General features: G+C 31.7%; 2 protein-coding genes across 2 annotated transcripts in view; one reads left to right on the plus strand and one right to left on the minus strand.

The window, feature by feature from the left end:
- Positions 1–23,400, minus strand: part of LOC123663755 (rabankyrin-5) — a 102,073-nt gene that overhangs the window by 33,477 nt on the left and 45,196 nt on the right. The window lies entirely within an intron of this gene.
- Positions 779–22,730, plus strand: LOC123663758. Its single transcript, XM_045598424.1, has 4 exons — positions 779–946; positions 17,507–17,680; positions 19,418–19,574; positions 21,119–22,730. The coding sequence occupies exons 1-4, from the start codon at positions 895–897 to the stop codon at positions 21,240–21,242; spliced, it is 507 nt and encodes a 168-aa protein (XP_045454380.1). The 5' UTR covers positions 779–894; the 3' UTR covers positions 21,243–22,730.

Below are 23,400 nucleotides of genomic sequence, written 5' to 3' on the forward strand. Positions count from 1 at the left end.
GATGTTAGCGGCTGAATCAATCAGTATCCAATAATAAATATAATACATCAAACTAAATGGGCATTACTAAGATGTACGCATCGTATGTTGAAATAAGTATTTTAGTATTAAGTTCGTTAGCGCAATATGCAGTAAATCGCTCCGCACACTGCTGAACTGTGAGAAGAGCAGATGCTTTCTGCTCCGGCGGTTGTGGGTTTGATTCCCGTCCCGACATTTATTTTGATACATGTTTTAAATAAATAAATAAATAAATTATTTGTATGTATTTATCGAAAAAAAATCTGTATCAGTCGGCTATACCCTTAACACAATAATTAAATCGCTAACCTTTGGAACAGGCAACCGTGTGTTAATGTTATAGATATTATTTAAAGAAAATATGTCTAGCAGTCAGAAATGTAACAAAAGTGTAGGCATATAATTTTTCTAGTATTAGAAGTATTTAGAAATTTTATTCAAGTACAGTAAAATATACAATAAATTTTTTATTTCTTATATATAAAATTCTTGTATCACAATGTTAGTTACCACACTCCACCGAAACGGCTGGACCGATTTTTATGCAACTTTTTTTGCATATCGGGTAGGTCTGAAAATCGGTTAACATCTATTTTCCATACCCCTGTGTTACAGGGGGGGTTAGGGGGGTAAAATATATATGGTAAAACAACGTTTTCTGGGTCAGCTAGTTATACAATAAAAAATGTATAAGTAACTAAGATCTCTGTTTCTACAAAGTTTGTATTAAAATTAAGTCACATTTTTCAGGGTTGCCGGGAAGTACATTTTTTCAAACAAGGGAAACTAAGAGACAGCATTCGACCCAATGGTAAAATATATTACGCAAATGAAAACTGGATCAAACAGTATTTAGCGAGAGCGACTTAAACTATGGAGCAATACTTTCTGGCCCTGGCGGCAGTCATGTCGTTCGTTGCCACAGGTACGTACTTCTTATACTTACAGGTATTGTATTACAAAGAATATAAAATTCTCATATATACATAAAGATAGATGCAAGACCTAAATGTGAGATATTTTGAATAAATTAATTACTTTTAAAATTTTCGTCTGTCTGTACCTAAGTTTAATCCCGCATCACAAATAATCTATTGCATGAAATATGTTGCTATTTCGTCGTTAAGAACTTGGTACTATAACTTAAAACCTGGTCTAGGTTTCATCTCGACACGCCGTCTAGATGTGGAGTTATTAGTGTCTAAATCATTGAAGAGAAATTGTAACGCAGACAAAAATACACAAAAAAAGTATTTTTTATTTTATATTAAAGGCAATAGCAGTTGTTGTTAAAACATGTCAACAAAGTCTTACAGTCAAACAACTAAGTCTTTAATATAATTAAAATTGAGACCAATTCAAGTGACATATGAATTTATTACTCAACAGCTTGCCACTCGTGTCTTCCCTTGCGTGTATTACGACTGTTACTGACGGCCAAGCCAGCCCTGCGGTCACCATCCCGCCAGCCCAGCGTGGTGACTATGGGAGGTCTGTGTCCAACAGTGGGCTGAAATAAGCTGAAATGATGATGATGATGACTGACGGCCATTTTAGCCGTTTAATTTCCCCCTTTTAAATTGACATACCGTTGAAATAGATAACGTAGCGTGATGCTGGTAAAAAAAAAATTGCGATCCAGCAGTTTTTGAGTTTACCTCTTAGAAACAAATAAAAATAAAACACATTAAGCGCAGACAAACTCTTGAACACCAGCTAGTCATAAGAAATTCTATTGCTTGTGCGTCGTTGCATGGTTGAATGGAGTCAGCGAGATCACATCACATATTTTTCGATAGTTTAGCAATGATTAGGTTTTTATTCTCAATATTGGCACAGTAGCCTTGACCTCTTGGTTTACATGCCATGGGTAACAACTTTCTATAACAATTGTTATATACGTTATTAAATATAAAACATTAAATTAAGATAATCCAATAAATACGTATTCTTACTTATCGGTAAAAAGCTAAATGTAACACCTCAATTATTTAAAAGTGTTTTAACATTCAAAGGCGCAGTTTACATATATATATGTTACAATAGAACGATTAAACGGAAATGAATTTTTATTTAATCTTTGTCTTTAATTACTGAGCTTAAAATGAAGTAAAATTTACTTAGAAATGGTTAAAAACAAATTACTTTATTTTTAAAAGTAGTTTTATACTTGATAACCAAATCAAACAAGTTCCGTTCAAAAATTCAGTAAACAATGAAAATACAATTTAATGAATAAAACAAAATAAAATAAATATAACCTCTGCTTTCCGCTCCGGAGGTTATAGGTTCGATTCCCGCCTGAGTCTGGGTGTAATATTTGTATTTATTTATAAATGTATTATTATTATGACTATATTTATCAAAAAATTTAGTTAACAGTCTGCTATTACCTGTGACAAGCATTAAGTTGCTTACCATAAGACCAGACGACAGTGTGTATATAAAAAAAAAAAAAAACCGTAACACTAATTAATATATCTAACATACGCCGGAGATAATTTCAAATCAAACGCGTCACGCGTCTTTACATAATAATAAACAAGGTCAATGCCATCATGATGCCAATTCAAACCTCTACAGCCGCATAGCACGTACACACACAAACAGTAGTCATATACATATAATCATCATATCAAATAATAAAAAAATCATAGCTTTTATCGGCAAGTGGCGAAAGAGCCACTTGGTCTGTCGCGGATCGTTATGTTTATCAAATAGAAGGTATTTACTTATTAATGTTTATATACGTAGATATCGAAATTAGTTTAAAAAAAACTATTTTAAAGAGAGCTCAACCTTAAGGTAGTCGTTAATAGCTCTTTTGAATTATTATCAATTAAATTGAATTATATATATATATATATATCACCCTTTAATTAATGAATTAAATTCAATGGGAAGTTACCGGCAATTCGCAACGTAAGATTCTGCTGAGAATAAGCCGCAAGAAATTTGACATTTACTATTTAAAGAAACTGTTAATATATATCTACAAACTAAAACACATGCCTTGCATGAAATCCAGCAATTCTAAATCGACACATTTTTGTAATCGTTACATAGTATAAAACAAAGTCGCTTCCCGCTGTCTGTGTAGCGAACGCAGCCTTACGCTGTCCTGAACGCAGCGTAAGTGTTGTCCGACATATTCATTACATATATCGCAATATACAAGAGACATGTAATTAGCTCATAAGGATTAATTAATAAAGTTGTACATTAATATAAATAAGTTTTTATTAATCCATCAACAATACATGGCGCAGTCGTACAAGAACCACGAAGCAAGAAAAGTTCAACAAAATTTATAAGCAACAGACATACTTTATAAGCAACACGAGGAATCGGGTGACAAATGGCCGAAGCGGAACATGAAAAAATTAATATGTCGGGCATTGAATATAGACCACCGCCACCACTAAAGATGGATGTGATTGAAAATCTCTGTCCACAATGGATTAGATTCAAGCAGAGTTTTAAAATATTTTTAACAGCGGCAGGTTATGACAGACTCGCGGAAACACGAAAGGCGGCCATTTTATTGAATTGCGTCGGATATCAAGCTCAAGACCTCTACTTCAATATTTTAAAAAAGTCAGAAACCTCTAAATATGAAGATATTATTGTGGCTTTTGATGACTATTTCATTCCGAAGCAAAATGAGGTCTTAGATACATTTCGATTCAACATGCGGGTTCAAGAAGCTGGCGAGCCATTTGATTGTTTTTATTCAGATGTTACCAAGTTAATAAGGAAATGTAATTACGAAAAATTGGAAAGTAGAATTCTGCGGGATAAAATTGTGATTGGATTACACGAGAAAAAATTGCAGCAAAGGCTACTAGAAGTAAAAGATTTAACGCTGGAAAAAGCGGTAGACATCTGCAGGTCGTCTGAACTATCGGAGCAACATGTAAAGCTGATGTCGAGGTCATCCGTGGCGGTTGATGCGGTGCAGAGCAAGCCAGGCGGTGCAGGTGGTCGAAAGATGCATTTCAACAAGTTAAATACAGTTAACCAAGATAAGTATAAAAATAACGTTTATAAATGTTTAAAATGTAATACTCAACATGGCCTTAGGTCATGCCCAGCCTATGGCAAAACATGTTCGTTCTGTAAAAAACCTAACCACTTCAGTGTGGGGTGTAAATTTAAAAAGAAATTGGTCCAGTCTATTGACGTTGACAATAAGTCAAACGGTAACAATGAGAATGATCTATGACTAGCTAAAGTGCATTCATTAAATATTAATAAAATTAAAGAGTGGTCAGTGATATTACCCGTAGAAAATAAAAAAATTAGGTTTAAGTGTGACACAGGGGCTCAGTGTAATGTATTGTCCTTGTGTGATCTGAAAAACATAGTCGATGATGAAAATCCTTATTGGTCTGAGACTAAAATAAAATTAGAAGTTTTTGGGGGCAGCCAGTTAAACCCATTAGGTAAAACAGTATTAAATGTGTATAATAAAAACAAAATATATAAAACAGAGTTTGTAATATTAAAAGAAAATGTAAAACCTATTTTGGGCCTAAGTTCGTTAATAGAAATGCTAATGCTTAATAATATTAATAGTAGCTGTTCCAATGAGGAAATAAATATAAGCTCAAATAAAAACATGTCTGTCTGCACCACGTTACAAGATATTAATAATATTAAGAGCATCATTTCACCTGATGAAAAACATAAAAACATATTAATAAGCAACAATATTGACTTATTTCAGGGAGTGGGTCAATTTGAGGAAGCCTTGGAGCTGCATATACAAACTGGCACAGTGCCAGTGGTGAAGCCACCTCGACGAGTCCCTCAGGCTCTAAGATCTCGTTTAGAAGACAAGCTAAAAACTCTGGAGGATCACCAAATCATTAAAAAGGTAGCTCATCCTAAAAGCTTTGTTAGCAATTTGGTAATAATAGAAAAAAAAGATAAGTCATTACGAATATGTTTGGATCCTAAAGACCTTAATAAAGTACTTGTAAGAGAACATTATTTGATACCCACATATGAGGAAATTATTACAAAATTAACAAATAAGTCAGTGTTCTCAGTTTTAGACTTGTCTGATGGTTTTTATAATATAAAGTTAACTGATTCCTCATCGGATTTATGCACTTTTAGTACACCTTTTGGAACATATAAGTTTTTAAGATTACCATTCGGAGTATCAGTAGCACCGGAAGTTTTTCAACGCTATAGCGAGAAAGCATTTGGCGACATACCAGGTGTGATAGTTTATTGTGATGATTTGTTAATTGCCTCTAAGTCAGAAGCAGAAAATGATGTCATTTTGGCTCAGGTTTTTGAACGTGCTAGAAAATGTAATGTAAAGTTTAATAAAAATAAATTTCAATATAAACTTAAAGAAGTAAAATATTTTGGACATGTGTTCTCTGAAGAAGGCATTAAAATAGACCCAGACAGAATCAAGTCGATAGTAAGTATTAAAAGTCCGGAAAATAAAAAAATGCTACAAATTTTCTTAGGAATGGTCAATTATTTGCGCAAATTTGTACCAAATTTAGCTAATATTATATCCCCGTTAAGAGAATTATTAAAAAAAGAAGTAGAGTGGTTATGGACCGAGATTCATGAAAAATCATTTATAGATATAAAAAATTTTATCACTAAAGCGCCTGTTTTACAAAGCTTTAACAGTAAATTACCCATAGTTATTCAATGTGATGCTTCTAAAGATGGCTTAGGAGGCTGTTTACTACAAAATGGTAAACCAATTAGTTTCATATCTAGAAGTTTAACATCAGCAGAACAAAATTTTTCACAAATAGAAAAAGAACTTCTTAGTGTCGTATGGTCAATAAAGAAATTTCATTATTATATTTATGGTCAAAAATTTACTATATTAAATGATCACAAGCCACTTGAATCACTGTTAAAAAAAAGCATCCATGATATTCCTTCACCTAGGTTGCAAAGACTAAAACTAAAATTATTAAAATACGATCTCGAATTTAAATATTTAAAAGGAAAGCAGATGTTTATAGCAGATCTTTTATCTAGATCACATTTACCAAGTACTGATATAGATGAGTCATACTTATATGAAGTTATTCATTGCATAGGGCTTTCACAATATCTACAATGTTCTGAACAGCAAAAGCAACAGTTGATATCTGAAACTAGTAAGGATGAGGAATTATTAAAAATTATAGAGTACAATAGCAACGGTTGGCCAGAAAAAATTAAAAATATACCAGATTATTTAAATTATTATTATAAATTCAAGACTGATATCTCGGTAGATGAAGGGATAGTATTTTTAAATCACAGAATAATAGTACCCAAAAACTTAAGACTAGAATATATCAAAAAGTTACATGAAGGTCATATAGGTATGACAAAAATGAAACAATTAGCAAGAGAATTATATTATTGGCCAAAAATAGACTGTCACTTGGAAAATTTTGTTAGAGAATGTTTTATATGCCAAACATATCAAAATAATAATATAAAAGAGCCATTGTTACCACATAGCATACCAAAATTACCATTTTCTAAACTAGGAGTAGATATATTAGACTTCAGGAGAAAAAACTACTTTGTTTTGTATGATTACTACTCAAAGTGGTTGGATATAAAATTGTTATCGAATAAGTCTGCTGGTAGTATTATTAATAGTTTAATAGATTCATTTTCAAATTTTGGTGTACCATCAGAAATAGTATCGGACCATATACCCTTTGACTCAAGAGAATGTAAACTATTTGCATCGGAATGGGGTTTTAAGTTCACTTATTCTAGCCCACAGTATCCCCAGTCGAACGGAATGGCAGAACGTGCTGTACAAATAGCAAAGAAAATATTATTTAAATGTTATGATGATAACATTGACTATAGAGTAGCATTGTTACAATATAGAAGCAGCCCAGTATCTGGTACACATTTTTCTCCAGCACAATTATTAATGAATAGAAACTTAAAAACTAAATTACCTGTGACAATGCAGTATTTAAAACCTAAAATAAATACTAATGTAGAGTTGGAAATGAGTAAAACGCAAAACAGAAATATTAAAAATTATAATTTACGTAGTAGGAATAGATCAGAATTTTTAATAGGACAAAATGTTTGGTTCAAAAAAGATGTTAATGGAAAAAAATGGCAACAAGGAAAAATAGTGAGTAAAAATAATTTTAGGTCTTACAATGTAAGTGACACAAATGGTGTTACTTATTGTAGAACTTCATATCATATAAGAGCATAAAATGATTTGGTGATGCTTCAGAATAAGTCGAGTGAATGGTTACAAGGTTTCCTCATATAAAAATTTAGATATAAGTACATATTGTGTTGTGTATAATAAAAAATGTAACATGAAAGAAATGTGTCATATAAAACTTTAATTAAGTAAAAAAAAAAAAAAAAAAAAAAAAATTTGGGGCAGTGTCAATTATAATCAGTTTTTGTTTTTTCTTTTCTGTAATTAGTAATAAGTAAGTACCTAATTAGATCTTTGTTGAGTGTAAATACACATACAATCAACATGTCAATCAATAATCACATTATTGATTGACATATTAATGGTGATCAATAGAAATTGGGAGCTATAATAATATTGTTTTATTTTTTTTTATATTTTTTTTTCTCTCTTGTATTGTAGTAAAAAATAATTAGATTTGTCATTTATGTAATAAAAAAGTATACATATATATTTTCTTTTGTAAAAGGGGAAGAAAAGTTGGATACAGTTAATAAGTTTATAAAAAAATTTTTTTTAAAAAGGGGAAAGATGTAGCGAACGCAGCCTTACGCTGTCCTGAACGCAGCGTAAGTGTTGTCCGACATATTCATTACATATATCGCAATATACAAGAGACATGTAATTAGCTCATAAGGATTAATTAATAAAGTTGTACATTAATATAAATAAGTTTTTATTAATCCATCAACAATACAGTCTGTATGATTAGATCTTTAAAACTGCGCAACGGATTTTGAAGCACTTTTCTTTAGTAAATAGAGTGATTCCAGAGGAAGGTTTATATGTATAATACATGCATAATATAGTAGTGGAACACTGATAGTTTTTGCAACCGTGCGAAGTCAGACCGGGTCGCTACTTTTTAATATAAACTTTAAAATTATATATTTATAAATGTGTATTTGTAGGTATGAATGTAATTTTTTAAGACCAAGTTGATTATTTCTATTACAAACTATAGCTGTGCCTGCGATTTCGTCCGCGTGGAATTTAACAAAGTTATTGTTCAGTTCGCAGAGTTATAAAATAAATAATTTTTTAAAATAAAAGTAGCCTAAGTTACTCCTTACTGTATCAGATGAAAGTGAGTAATGAGTGAAAGTCCCGTCAAAATCGGTCCAGTCGTTTCTGAGTTTAGCCTGAACAAACAGACAGACAGACAGACAAAAATTGTGAAAAAACGTTATTTTGGTATATTTATCATGTATAAATCTATATGCATTTAGTAAAAAACGTTTATTTTAATATTACAAACAGCCACTCCCAATTTTATTTTTTTGTATACACTAGTACCCGTCTTGCGAACTGTCAAATACTTGAAGTTTAGTGAAATTTCCCAATTTCCTGCTCAACTTTGTTAATTATTCATTTCGTAATTACCTACTACGAATTATTGGGAGTGACATAAAAAATAGCCGAATTGCTCTCGCTGTTCTCGAGTTTTGCGCTAAGAAAAATATGTTGCTAGTCTTCTTTATTAATTAAGTTTTTTTTTTTTATAATAGTGAATTATCTGCAATCAGTACTTTTTACTTTTAGCAGATCTATTGTGAGAATGTAGGACATGTAGGTACAGTGAGCCATCTACTGCTTATTATTATTTTTTTTATTATTTTAGGACAGTTTTTCTTTTCTTTTTTTTTTGACTGTTGACTTGAACATAGTAGATAAGCGTGCAAAAAGTTTAAATCAATAAACATGTGTGCTTGTCTACTTTATGTATTCAAATTAATCTTGACACACTTCGCAAGTTTTGCTTGTTTTGACGTACATTTAAGGTTAATTTTTTTACCATTTTTTTTTCCACATCCACCTTTAATTGACTGGAAGATATCGCTCCTAGGGATAAGCCATTCTTTGCCATTAATCGTACAATATGAAATTTAGCACCCAGACAAATTCAGAAAACTTTTTTGGTTTACAAATGTTATGTACTACTTAATTTACAAATTAATAACATTACTGTTTATTTTACTACTTAATACAGCAATAAATTGTTTAAAAAAAGACTTATAACACTTATGACTAATCTAAAAATCTCTACGCGAGACCGAGTCATATAAGAACGTTTTCGTACTTATATTAAATATATTTACTTTGTTAAGTCTTCTCTTTACGTAATCGCTTTATTGTGAAATATTTATATTTAATTTTTTGTTTTACAAATAGACCAAACATGAATGTTGACTAAAATGTCATAAATTAATCTATATATTAATACATGAAGCAAAAACTTTGTACCTCTTTTTATGAAAATTGCGCGGACGGAGGAGTATGAAATTTCGCACACTTATAGTTTATATAGAGAAGAAGTGCAGAATGCTAATATTTTTTTTAATTATGAATAAAAAATATATTAACTCAATAAAAAAAAAACATTACACACGCTACCATGTATTTGACACTCAAACGCATACATGTATACTCTTTTGTTAAAACTCTTAATTTAAATTAATTATGGTCGAATTTCGACAACTGGGCGACCACTAATTCAGATTATTACGTAATGTTACAAGAAAGAAAACAATTATTATATGTACTACGACAAAATACTAATGATAAGTGGAAATTTTGTTGGTTAATGTATAATTAATTAGATATTGACATTTCCAATTTTACACTACTGTTTCCAAAATTAAAAACAGAAATAGACTGCCCACAGAAAAAAACCTTTAATGAACAGAAATAGACCTAGGTACTACAGTATTAATATAAGTCCATCAATATATTTCGTTGTCGATTCTACATCGTTACAATACTATTTTTACGATGACTATAAAACATTACAAATACGCACCGTAATACTTCTGGAATGTATTTCTTTCTTAAGATTTTATTATGAGAGCTTAAGTTGTAATGAAATAAGTCGACGTTTTTACTGTGATACATATTTATCGTAAACAATAATATAATTTTTTTTCTCGCTGATTTTAATTTATTTTGTATAAAAAATCAAATCGGTACAACCAGCTAAAAGTTATGAGCTAATAATTAAAATAATTGTGTTTGTGTTAAACGAAAAAAAAACTGACTTCAATTACATCGACAAGTAATATAGCGTAGATCGACGAAAAAGTAGTCAAGTAACTACGCGTTATCAAAGATTACTCAAAAAGCAGTGATCAGATCTCGATAAAATTTCAATATGATCACATGATAAACATCAGCTTTCGATAAAATTAAAATTTATCAAAATCGGTACACATAGTAAAAATTTATTGTGGATTTTCGAGTTTCCCTCGATTTCTCTGGGATTCCATCATCAGATCCTGGTTTCCTTATCATGGTACCAAACTAGGGATATCTCCTTTCCATCAAAAAAAGAATTATTAAAATCGGTACATCTAGTAGAAAGTTATGCGGTAAAATACAACGTAGGTCGACGAAAAAAGCGTCAAGTAAAAACGCATTATTAGATATAACTCGAAAATTAATTGTTAGATCTCAAATAAATTTAAATGAGACCAATTGACACACAGCACCTTTCGATTAAAAAAATTTTGTCGAAACCGGTTCACCCGGTCAGAAGTTCTGATGTAACATACATTTAAAAAAAAAACACGAATCAAGAACCTCCTCCTTTTTCGGAAGTCGGTTAAAAAATAAATGAAATATCCTTAAAGGTTCCATTAAGTTTTTATTTTACGATAAAATAACCAAAATCAATTTACACATAGGAAAAAATAAATCGTAGAGAATAAATGTAAAATATAAATTGTTGACGTCTCATCAAAAAATATTTTTATAAAAATATAAGAACAAAATGAGGTCTGATATTATCCTAATATAAATTGTTCATAAATGTGTGGGTGCGCCACAAGCATATTACTCAACAATTAGTATGTAACAAATAATACGTTGAAAGCTGAATGTTCATTTCTTTTTACACATTTAACGAATAAGGAAGCGACTAGTGTATTCAACCGTAGATCGCTGACTTAACGAAAACTACTGTTATGTTAATTGTTCTATAATATACTAATTATCTGTTTAGTTAAATTTCCGCGTCTATGGAGTAAAGGTTAATAAATAAATATTCTAAACACACATACGATCGTCTGATGCTAAGGTAATAAATAAGAAATGGACATTTCTAGAAGTTTCTTTTGATTCTTACAATCACGCGTAAGGCTCATACATAATTAATTAAATTAAATTAAAGTACAAAATAGAATTAAAATTCTCAAATGCTTTGTTTCATGTTAATTTTAATAAATTATACCTATATAAATAAATTATATATTATAATTATATATTATATATAATAATAAAAGAAGAAAACAACAAATAACTTTTTTATTGGTACATATAATGTGAGAACGTTAGCAAGTAGTACAAAATTAATAGAATTAACAAACGCGTTAAAAAACATCAAATATGACGTCATTGGACTGTCAGAAATAAGAAAATTGGGTTATGGTATTGATGAATATGAAAATTTTATATTGTGTTATAACGGACAAACAAAAGGACGGCATGGAGTTGGCTTCATCGTGAAAAAGTATCTCAAACCCTGTATAAAAAGCTTCAGAGGATTTTCAGAGCGAGTAGCACTCTTAGACATAGAAATAAATAGCTTCACAATATCAATTATTCAGGTTTGTGCACCCACCGAAGAGTGTGAAGTTTCAGAGATAGATGATTTTTATAATACTTTAAATAAAGCTCACCAAAATTGCAGCAAAAATGTAATAGTAATGGGCGATTTTAATGCGAGAGTGGGAAAAACGAACCCTTTGGACGGTCATATCTTTGGAAAATTTGGTTACGGATTTAGAAGCCCAAGAGGACAGCAATTAATACATTATGCTCAAGAATATAATTTGTCCATTATGAACACTTTTTTTAAGAAAAACCCCAGCCGGAAATGGACATGGAAATCGCCGGACCAAAAAACTACAAACGAAATAGATTATATATTGTCAAATTTTCCTAAACGATTCCATGACGTGCAAGTTCTAAACTGCATTATGTTTTCATCAGACCATAGAATGATTAGATCAAAAATATCACTTATACCAATGAAAAAAAGCCGAATAAAATACAAGTCTCCAAATTACACACTAACAAATCAAAATCATGCTGATTTTTTTTTACAGAAATTAAAAAATAACATAGAAGCTATAAAGATAGGTAATACATATTCGGGTCAAACTGTTTATAATATATTAGAAAAATGTATATTGGAAAGCCTAAAAATGGATAAAAAAGTAAAGAAAACCAAGGCAAATACAATTCTTACTGAAGAAACTTTAAATCTAATTAAACAACGCCATCAGTTACAAATTTTGAAGCCAAAAAATTCAGAAGATAGAAGGAATCTTAGCTTAATTTACAAAAAAACTAATAAAAACATTAGAAAAGACTACAACATGTACAGATCAGACATAATAGAGAAACATCTAGTTAAAAGTAGAAGCTGCAAACGAGCATATAAAGAGCTCCGCACATGTAAATCTTGGATATCAAGTTTAACAGAAAACTCTACCAGTACAACTAGTAGAGATAATATACTTGAAATAGCTACAAAATTTTTCGAAAATCTCTATGATCAAAAAAGCACATGCGACCACGTCGGACCTCACAGTTTCTACTCTCAAAAAGAATCTACCGCTCTTGTATGGAATGAAAAAGAGATAGCGCAGAAAATAGAGAAACTAAAACCAGAAAAGAGTCCTGGCCCTGATGGAATCCCAAACGAAGCAATAAAACTCGGAACAACAATTCTAACACCAGTAATAACCATGTTATTTAATAAAATTACCGAAGAACAGAGAGTGCCTGAGCAATGGACAAAGTCGAACATAATATTATTGTACAAAAAAGGCGATCCAAAAAATATAAAAAACTACAGACCTATTAGCCTTTTGCCCAGTCTATATAAACTCTTCTCATCCTGCATATTAAGTCGAGTAACTGAAAAAATCGATGAAAATCAGCCAGTAGAGCAGGCAGGTTTTAGAAAGGGCTACTCAACAATCGACCACATTCATGTCCTCGAAAATATTTTAGAAAAATATAAAGAATTTCAAAGGCCTCTCTACCTAGCCTTTGTGGATTATCAGAAGGCATTCGACTCTATCTCACATAAATCAATCTGGAAAGCCCTTGCAGATAATAAAATAGACCAAACGTACTGCAACATAATACGAGACATCTATGAGAGGAGCACAAGCAGAGTGAAATTAGAAACTAGTGGTCCAGAAATAAAAATCAAAAGAGGTGTGAAGCAAGGCGACCCTCTATCGCCTAAACTCTTTATAGCGGTGCTAGAAAACATATTTAAAAACCTCGACTGGAAAGACCTCGGTATCCAGATAAAAAATACTCACCTTAGTCACCTCCGCTTCGCAGACGACATAATATTATTCTCAGAATCCGGTGCACAACTTGAAAAAATGATTCAATCACTACAACTAGAGAGTGAACAAGTTGGTTTGGAAATGAACCTAGATAAAACAAAACTGATGACAAATTCTACAAAAACACCTATTAAAATTGGAAACGTATACCTGGACTATGTTGACTCCTATATTTACCTTGGAAAACAAGTATCATTCCATTCTAACAATAATTTTGAAGAAATATTAAGAAGAATAAATATATCATGGCAAAAATTCTGGGCCCACAGAGAGATATTTAAAGGAGAATTGCCGCTTTATATTAAAAAGGTAGTAATGGATAGTGGTATTCTTCCCTGCCTTACGTACGGTTCACAAACTTGGATATTCACTAAACAGATAAAAGAAAAAATACGAACATGCCAAGCAGCAATGGAAAGATCAATCCTATCTATAAGAAGAATAAACAAAACACGTAACAGCATCATAAGAAAAAGAACAAAATTAATAGACTTCTTACATCACTCTATGAAATTGAAATGGAAATGGGCAGGACATCTGGCTAGAATGCACGATACTCGATGGACCAAACGAGTGGTGATATGGGAAGGACCCAAGGGGAAAAGAAAGAGAGGAAGACCGAGCAAAAGATGGGTCGATGATATCCAAGCTATAGCAGGAAAGGAATGGCATACTGGAGCAAAGAATAGAAATCTGTGGTCACAAATGGAGGAGGCCTTTACCCTATAGAGGGGTTCTCATTTATTTTTTAAGCTATTGATAATTTTAACTTATTGATCAATTTTTTTCAATATTTTCTATTCATATTTCGCAATTATTAATAAACTTAAATACTTATTATATCGTTTATATATATTTTTTATAAGAATGAAATTTTAAATGTAAATTTTTTTTTTAATAATTAATTTTAAAAGCTATAAACATTTTATCGCAATTATGATTTTAATTTAATTTATAGAGATATTTTTTCTTTTAGTTAATTGGTAAGGTAATTATAATGTAACAAACTATATGATAATTTATTTGTCAACGAAAATGTATGCTAAATGAAATGATAAATAAAAAGGCTTATTTATTATTTATTTATTTATTTATTTTTTTATATAAATAAATTAAATCGCCGACATGTGTACGCCCAGAACTTCCAACCAACACCCAATTGTATAATTCTTTTTTTAACCGTGTACAAAAAAGGAAACAAATGTATTCTTTATTGTACGACCAAGGTTTACAGAAGACAAAAAAATGATATACCTAGGTATTCACGAAAAAAAAATATGACGGTAGGAACTTCGCTGAGTCAGTTGGTTTGATATATTCGTAATATATTAAAACATTTACAACAGACAGTTGCAAACAGATACAAAAAATACAAAAAAATATTCCCACAATTTTTGTTCGATTGTTTTTCTGTCCAACTTGTGTGCTAGAATACAAAATACGTATCAATAAAATGTCAACTTGTATCTTAAAGATTACACGGTATAATAATATTCTAAGACACTTCACGCAAGGATGAAGTAATGGAAGGATGATGTAATGCACGTTAAAAGATCTTTTAATCCATAAAACTATATTTTAATCAAAAAACAATATTTTATCCTTACCAATTTTAGCTTTAGGTCTATAAAAATATTTTTATGTTTACAAATTCTAAATATGATTTATTGAAAATATAAGTTTGCTTTGCTTATAATGTTGTTATAACTAATACGATGTTGATGATGAAATGCTATCATTTCAACATCGTTGAATCAAAACACCAAAATCTATGCCTCCCACGCATAAAGACAAAACTCAGTATTTATACTAATTTCATATTGTATATCATTATATATATTTCTTTTATTATTTTTAATTCAAGAAAATATGGTATAAACACAGTTGTAATGACACAAAAATAACCATTATTCTAAAAAAAAAAAAACTAAGTTCCGATTTTACTTGTATGAAAAATTGAAATTGAGATAAAGACTTTCTTCACTTCGATATATTTTTTATTAAACAAAGAGATTACATACATAGGGTGTTCGACTTCTAACTGCATTCCTATAAATGGGTGTTTCTGTAGGTGTAACAGTAGTCCAGTAAAAATAGTCAGTCCAGGATTTGTTTAGGCAACCCATTTTTAACTTTATTAGAAAATATGTTTCATTCTATTATCACCATCAGCTCGGTAAAAATCAACTTAGGTTTGGATCTTAGACCAAAAGTAAAATTTAAGAAAGAGTTAGGATTTTTTTTTCACGCGGAGCGTGATTAATAACACCAACAAAATCCCCCATTAGAAAGAACGCAGGAGTCGAACATCTTATACTTGTATATTAACTCATATCAATATTTATTGTTCGTATAGAATGCATTTGTATTAGAATTTAAAATATATTTTTGGTTTGTAAGTTGGTACGAACACAAGGTTCCAAGAAAGGTCATTCACCAACGCATGCGTAATGCGAATTAGCGTGGGCGTCTAAGAAAATACATGATTCATAACCAGCAAACAATACTACGTACTTTAATTTGATATTATGGCACATTATTAATTTATAGAATAATAATTGGAGTAACGAATGACAAGTGTACATATCGTCGTTAAATTTCTACCACTATTGAAGTAATCTTTTGGGGTTTTTGACATTTGGACGACAACTGCTAGGAAATATATCGCGGCGAAGTTCCTACCGTCCTTTTTTTCGTGAATACCTATATCATTTTTCTGTCTTCTGTAAGCCTTGTTCGTACAATAAATAATACATTTCTTTCCTTTTTTGTACTTGGTTAAAAAAAGAATTATGCAATTTGCTGTTGCCTTTAGTCATCACGCTGGGCAGGCGGGTGCAGGCAGGGAAGATCATAACCAAATAATACTGCTTTCAAGCAGTGTTGTGTTTCTGGGGTGAGTGGTAATGGTAATGGTGAGTAGTAGTGGTGGTGTGATTAGTCGTAAGGTAACCAGAGCTCTTGGGGCGGTTTGGGGTAGTTGGCAATGCGCTTGCAATACTTCTGGAGTTGCAGATTCAAATATTTATATATTTATTTTAAGCGTTTAATAGACGCGGAATGTTATTTGGCCCATTAAAAGTTGCAAGACCTGTATATGTATAAGACCGTGGTACCTTACGAACTATCAAACGCTTGAAATTTAAATAATCGTTATAGTTTAAAATACGAAATAAACATGATCTCGACTCGTCTGCGTAGTGGATAAAAATTAAGTATTTATCTTCTTTAGTATATTAAAATAAATCGCTATAAAGTTGGCTGGTACATTCTCGGCCAGACTATATTATATTCGGTAACCGCCATTTAAATCTGACTTTTAGCAGACAACCCTATGCCATCGTATTCGCAATGTAACAGCGCCCATTTTGATGTAGGATTTTTTTTTTAATTAAAAAGATGGGTGAAATATACATACCTGTTTACACCTGCCACCCAGTAGTTATGATAGAAAAATATTATACAACCTAACGTTTCTATTTTATACAAGCTTCATACTGTTGGTAGCTATTAAATTTAATCTTTAAACTCCTGACGAGTTCCATTTTTAAATAAAAATAAATTTTTCTATTTTGAATTAAATACAGCCTGGCCAGGATTTTTGCAACTCTTTCACGGTTATTTTTTCAATAAATAAAAATAAATATAAAATAATTTTCATCCATTAATCAGATGGTTGAAGTCCGTTTATTGTTCGTATCTCCTATTACGGTTTCTGAAAATTTTCAATTATCAGTGCAATTTTCTTAATTCTTAGTTTCATAAGAACGTACGAAGAATTAGCAAAAACTTTAAAAAATTGGCTAGAATAGGTCTAACCTTTCTTGAGTTGTGCGCTTAGCGATACATTTAGAGACTTTTATATGGATAGATAAATATTATTTCTTTTTTTTTTCAGAAGTGTCATCGTTACAGTGCTACCAGTGTTTGATCAACCCACCGCCTGGCCAGTACTACAACACGACGAAACGACTCTGTATGCACTTCGACCATTCAGACAAATTCATAGTTGACTGTCCCTTTTCTACGATGTGCATGAAGCAGGAATTTCATCTCGATATACAGAATGGAGGTATGTTTTAAATCCTTAATGGTTGTTGTATCCTTTTATATTAATGTATACCCTCAATCCCCCAGGAGCTATGGTCACCTTACTCATCTAAGGAATACAACACTGCTTGATAGCAAAATAATTAAGCTGTGACTGTTAGAAGTGTTATTTAGGTAAGGTCGAGATACTTTCTCAGTCGAGTTCCTTCGGATTTCGAGCACAATATTTCCTGCTGCGCCCTACCTCAGTTAAGTTTTTTTTTTTTTATGTCACTAGGTCGGCAAACAAGCGTACGGCTCACCTGATGGTAAACGATTACCGTAGCTTATAGACACCTGCAACACCAGAAACATCGCAAGCGCGTTGCCGACCCAATCCCCAATCCCCATAGGAGCTCTGGTCACCTTACTCACCAACAGGAACACAATACTGCTTGAAAACAGTATTATTTTGCTGTGATCTTCTGTAAGGTCGAGGGGTAATAACCCCAGTCGGGCTGCTCCATATTTTGAACAGGAAATTCCTGCTGTGCCCTACCTCAGTAACTGATAGGTTCAATTTCGTCTCAACGAATAGCTGTGGATGTTTTTCCGATTTTCCTGTACAGAATTCTGCATATCGAATCAATCACAGCAGCAGTAGCTTCACTTTAAGCGATTAAAACGTTACGAGGTTAAGCAGACCCATAGGGACCTTTTTCAATTTAGCTACTAAAGTAATATATATAGGAATATTATTATCTGACGTGTAAAATTGAGTATGATGTTGGAAACTAAAAAAAATATACCATAAACTTTTATTCGGTGGATACGTTTAACGCCACGTTAGATAGCTGTATTATCAGCCACCGGTAAAATACACATTAAATAAATATCGTTACAGATGAATGATAGTAGGTGAAAATAAATAAATAGAATGTGCGTTATTAAAATTTGATTCTAGCAATGCGGAAAAAGTAATTAAATATACATGAAATCGTTAGCAAGTCGTATAAACGAGGTCGAATTTCAAGCGATGTAGCATTCGGTAATTAACGAGTATCGGGTCTTGGTCAAGGGAAGTAGTCAAGTTTGCTTACCTGCTTGCTATTAACAAGGATAGTAATAATTGTAGAGGCCATATACACCGACCGTGATATATATGCGTTATCTTTTTATATTATATTATATACATCATTATAGCCATTTATATTCTAACTATAGTTTGGTAGATTAGAAATCTCAAATAATCAAGTTTGATTTCCTGTTTAAGAGACAATAGTGTTTGTCATATTTTATGGAAATTGGGTAAAATGACAAAACAGGTTGCACGTATCTACTTAGTATTCATCATCATCATCATTTTAGCCTATTGCAGTCCACTGCTGGACATAGGCTTCCACAAGTTCGCGCCAAAAGTGGCGTGAACTCATGTGTTTTGCTCATAGTCACCACGCTGGGCAGGCGGGTTGGTGACCGCAGGGCGGGCTTTGTCACACCGAAGACGCTGCCGTCCGTCTTCGGCCCGAGAATTTCAAAGCCAGCTGTTGGATGGTTATCCCGCCATCTGTTGGCTTTTTAAGTTCCAAGGTGGTAGTGGTACTGTGTTATCCCTTAGTCGCTTCTTACGACACCCACGGGAAGAGAGGGGCTGGCTATATTCTTTACTACCGTAGCCACACAGCGTACTACTAGTATTAAGTAAATATATTAGAGTACGGGTATCTTCAGGTCCTGTAGATTTTATGCTTGATATAGATATCTATTTTATATTTTTCAGTAAGAATCACGGGAGTGCTACGCGATTGTGCAACTCAAAAACACGAGTATCACGCCTACAAAGACGGCGCTTGGTCGCCTCAGATGGAGATATTGGAGCCTTATGAAGAGGGATGTACGCACACGGATGACAAGGGGGAAAGGATAACCCCAACTAGGTGATTACATATAATTTTTTCCTATCATAAAAGATAGTACTATGTTCGCTACTAGCATTTTTTTAAGTTTAAAATTTCAGAACTTTTTTTCCCACGCTTATACACCGAAAAACTGATAACAAAAATATATCTACTTTAAAAAATGGTTTTGTGACGTCTTAATTTTTATTTTATTATTTATACAAATAAATAAAATTGGTGTGTCTGTTTGTAATATTAAAATAACCGCTTTTTACTAAATGCATGTGGATGTATACAAGATACATATTCCAAAATAATAATTAATTAAGTGGCATAGAGCTGAGGTAATAAGGAGTAACTTATGGTACCTTTATTTTAGATTTTTTATTTTATTTTATAACCCTGCGAAGTTCGAACAATAACTTTTTTGTTGAATTACACGCGTACGAAGTCGCGGGCACAGCTAGTTTTATTATAAAACAACTAATGCTATTCAATATAATACTGAATATTAACATACACAAAAACTATCATTATTCGTTCAAAGAAAAATAACAACTACAACAGATTTTGGACAAGTAAATTTTGGTGTATTACGAGTATACCTAATATCTCTCGATAATAAAAATCACTACGTATAACTTTAATCAAGTAATCAACCACAATGTAGAAAATTAGCAAAATCAGTAAAAATAAGGAGTGGTATACGATACCTAATTATATTTTCATTGAAATATAAAATTATATAACCTTGAGAGTTTATAAAACTTAAGGTCAGACGAAACTCGAAAGGCCAGCTGTTTCGTGTTTAAACTAATCAAGTCTACTCGATAATGAAACTATTGACGGTCAATTTTTTAGTAAAAACCGTATCATATAATGTGTAATCATGATAATTTAATTATAAAATTTGAACTTATATCTTTGAAGTAAAACCTTCTTTACGCACGCTTGACCTGGGGAGTAAGCTGATGAATGCGTGACGAGAGCGTTACGAAAAGTGTGATTGGAAATGGCGAACGGAAGTTTAGAGAGATAAAAGTTAGTGAAGATAGAAAGAGTGAGTTATGTTTCGTATATTACTGTGAGGGCAACTATAGAAGTTTTACTTCATTCGTGAGGGTTCGCACACTCGTTTTTTCATTTCTCTGTCTCAGGGTTCAGTATATACGCCATATAACTGTATGTAGCTACTATTTTAATGCTTATCGAATTCCTTGCATTACTTCTTTTTCAAGGTTGTATGGAAAAGAATAGCAATAAGACCGTCTTTTACACATTTATTTATTTACATATTTTTTTCCTGTTATTATTATTGCAAGCTGACCTAGCAAACCTAGCACCACCATTTTTTTAAATATTTGCAATAAAAATATCGCGGTCATTAATCGAAACAAAATATAGCCTATTTTAAGTTGGACAATTTCGCGTATCAGTGCGAAATTTCATTAGAATCGGTGTCAAGTAGTGTCGGAGATTAGGGCGAACAAACAACGAGACACGAGATTTTTTGATATATAGATAAATCATTATATTCGTACATTTAATATTTTTTTTATTGTAATATTTTTTTATCATTTCAGATACTGTTACTGTCGACAAAATCTATGTAATTCTTCACCAAATACAAACCACGAAGGATACACGGACATCATGGGGGTTATAGTGGTGTTTAATCTCATGAAATACATTAACAGCCTGAGGTAGTCGACGATCATTATTAGGAAAATTAATTTCTATTTAAATACGTGTGTGTGAAACAAGTTTCTTGTATAATGAGAAAATGTATATTAGAGTTATTTTCTTTCATCGGTTACTGATAAAGAAAGCTATCTGAAGTATAATAGGTATCCAACAGGTACAAGATTATTATATATATTTCTTTTTACCCAACTGCGGTAAAGCCAACAGGAGGGTTACAATTTTAGCTATTATTTACGGTCATCTGTTGCCTCATGTATCTCAAACTACTTCTCATATTTAGACAAATGATAACTATCATTGAAAGCGTCATAAATGTCTACTGATTATAGGCTATTTGGTGTCACATTATATTGAATGTGGCGCCCTCTAAAGGTTTATAGTTTTTAACTTTTTTCTTGTTTACGATCAAACTAACTTATTAGTCAAATATTTCTATAATCAAATTTAATTTTATTAGAGGGGGTGAAACGTAGACAGTATGTTAAGCCCTGAGAGTATGTTCTTTCATATTTTTTTTTTCATCTTTCATGTTCTTTCACTTCATGCAGATAAATCCTATCAATAACTTATGTGGAAAATTAACTTTATCAGCAACAAGTCACTAATTTTATACGTGAGACACTAGAAATAATGAATATTAGTTGTTCTAAGTACTTTTATAACTTTCAATAAAAGCTTTAAGCTGCATAATCATGTTTGTTTATTGCCTATTGTCGTTCAAGATTTATGTATATAATTGACTGTAAGGCTTCTGTTTTCAAATTATTATTATTATCCTTTACTGTAAATACAAAAAAAATCATTATAACTAGACAGTGTTGTATATACAGACGATCTTATCGTAAAACAGCGATTTCTTTCAAACAACTAACGTCGAGAAAATAATGTTAAAAAGAAATGTGTAATAGATGTACGAGTAGTGTGTATTTTACTCTTGTGAGTGATAAGCAATTTGTGATATGGTGTTAGTCAAAAATATAACTTGGTGATAGACGTAGATAGGATATAAGAGTGACCATTGCTTATAAATAACTATTAAAAAATTGTATAATAACCGATATTTTTTGCATAATTATTTTCCCATCGAGAATAGTTTGAAACATTTTGAAAATTTGATGATTTTTTTATTGCTCTTACGAGTATACGGAACTTGCCGCGATTGTCTGCAACTTCGCCGGAATATTAAGAGATTCAAAATAACAATCGCCGTAACTTCCGTATTTAGTTTTGTTGAAAGTGGCGGTAAAAGCTTAAATTAATAAATTGTTTTAACATGGGTACATATTTTTTAGAAAAATCATTAAGTGCCAAATATAGTTAGATATAAACTACAATGCACTTATTTAAGAAACGCCAAATTTTATTAAATGTTGTTTCGATAGTAAAGACATATTTGTATATAAAGTAATATTAATACGCAATATTTGTATATTTTACCGTTTTTACCAATTCCGTTTGTTCCTATGCGAAAAAAATAAAAATATATGAACACTTATCAATTTTATTTATGTTAACCCAATTTGCAGCTAAACTTAATACTATTAATTGAATGATTTTTTGTACATAGATGTAAATTGCACATGCCTTTTAATAACATCATGCATAGCAGTTAACGTACAGGCGATTTATTATATAAGACTGAAGATAGACAGTCCTGTGACTGCCTAGAAAATCTAGGACGTGGTCCTACGCTGACGACATTTCTTTATTATTTTTGACTTTGGGATTATGAAAAACTTCTTTGTCTTTTAGTTATCAATCATTCGCTATTTTTACGCGACCGTGGTGGCAAACAAACGTACGACCTACCTGGTGGTAGGCGGTTTCCGTAATATATATATCTGCAACACCAGAAGCATCGCAAGCGCGTTGCCGCCTCTACCTCCCAATCATCTTCTCACCACAAGGACACAACACTCCTTGAAAGCAGTGTTGTAATTGTATTGTAATGGGCTCGGTTTTCCGCATTTAGACGCAAAGGTGGTCCATTATGCGTGATTGAAAGCAGTGTTATTTAGCTATGATCTTCTGCAAGTTCATGATACTTCCTTAATTGGGCTGCTCTAGATTTTGTGCATAATATTTGCTGCTGTGCCTCAGTGACACTCTCACATGATTACTATACAACAAGAAACTCTTTTAACTTTTCTAACATTATTGA

This window comes from Melitaea cinxia, chromosome 20 (genome assembly GCF_905220565.1).
Source record: "Melitaea cinxia chromosome 20, ilMelCinx1.1, whole genome shotgun sequence".
Taxonomy (NCBI): domain Eukaryota; kingdom Metazoa; phylum Arthropoda; class Insecta; order Lepidoptera; family Nymphalidae; genus Melitaea; species Melitaea cinxia.

What these genes read in the sequence shown, in the direction of transcription:
- LOC123663758 (XM_045598424.1), top strand. Translation starts at nt 895, where the DNA reads ATGGAGCAATACTTTCTGGCCCTGGCGGCAGTCATGTCGTTCGTTGCC. An exon ending in TCTCGATATACAGAATGGAG is followed by an intron (nt 17,681 to 19,417) that starts GTATGTTTTAAA and finishes TATATTTTTCAG; the next exon opens with TAAGAATCACGGGAGTGCTA. An exon ending in GAAAGGATAACCCCAACTAG is followed by an intron (nt 19,575 to 21,118) that starts GTGATTACATAT and finishes TTATCATTTCAG; the next exon opens with ATACTGTTACTGTCGACAAA.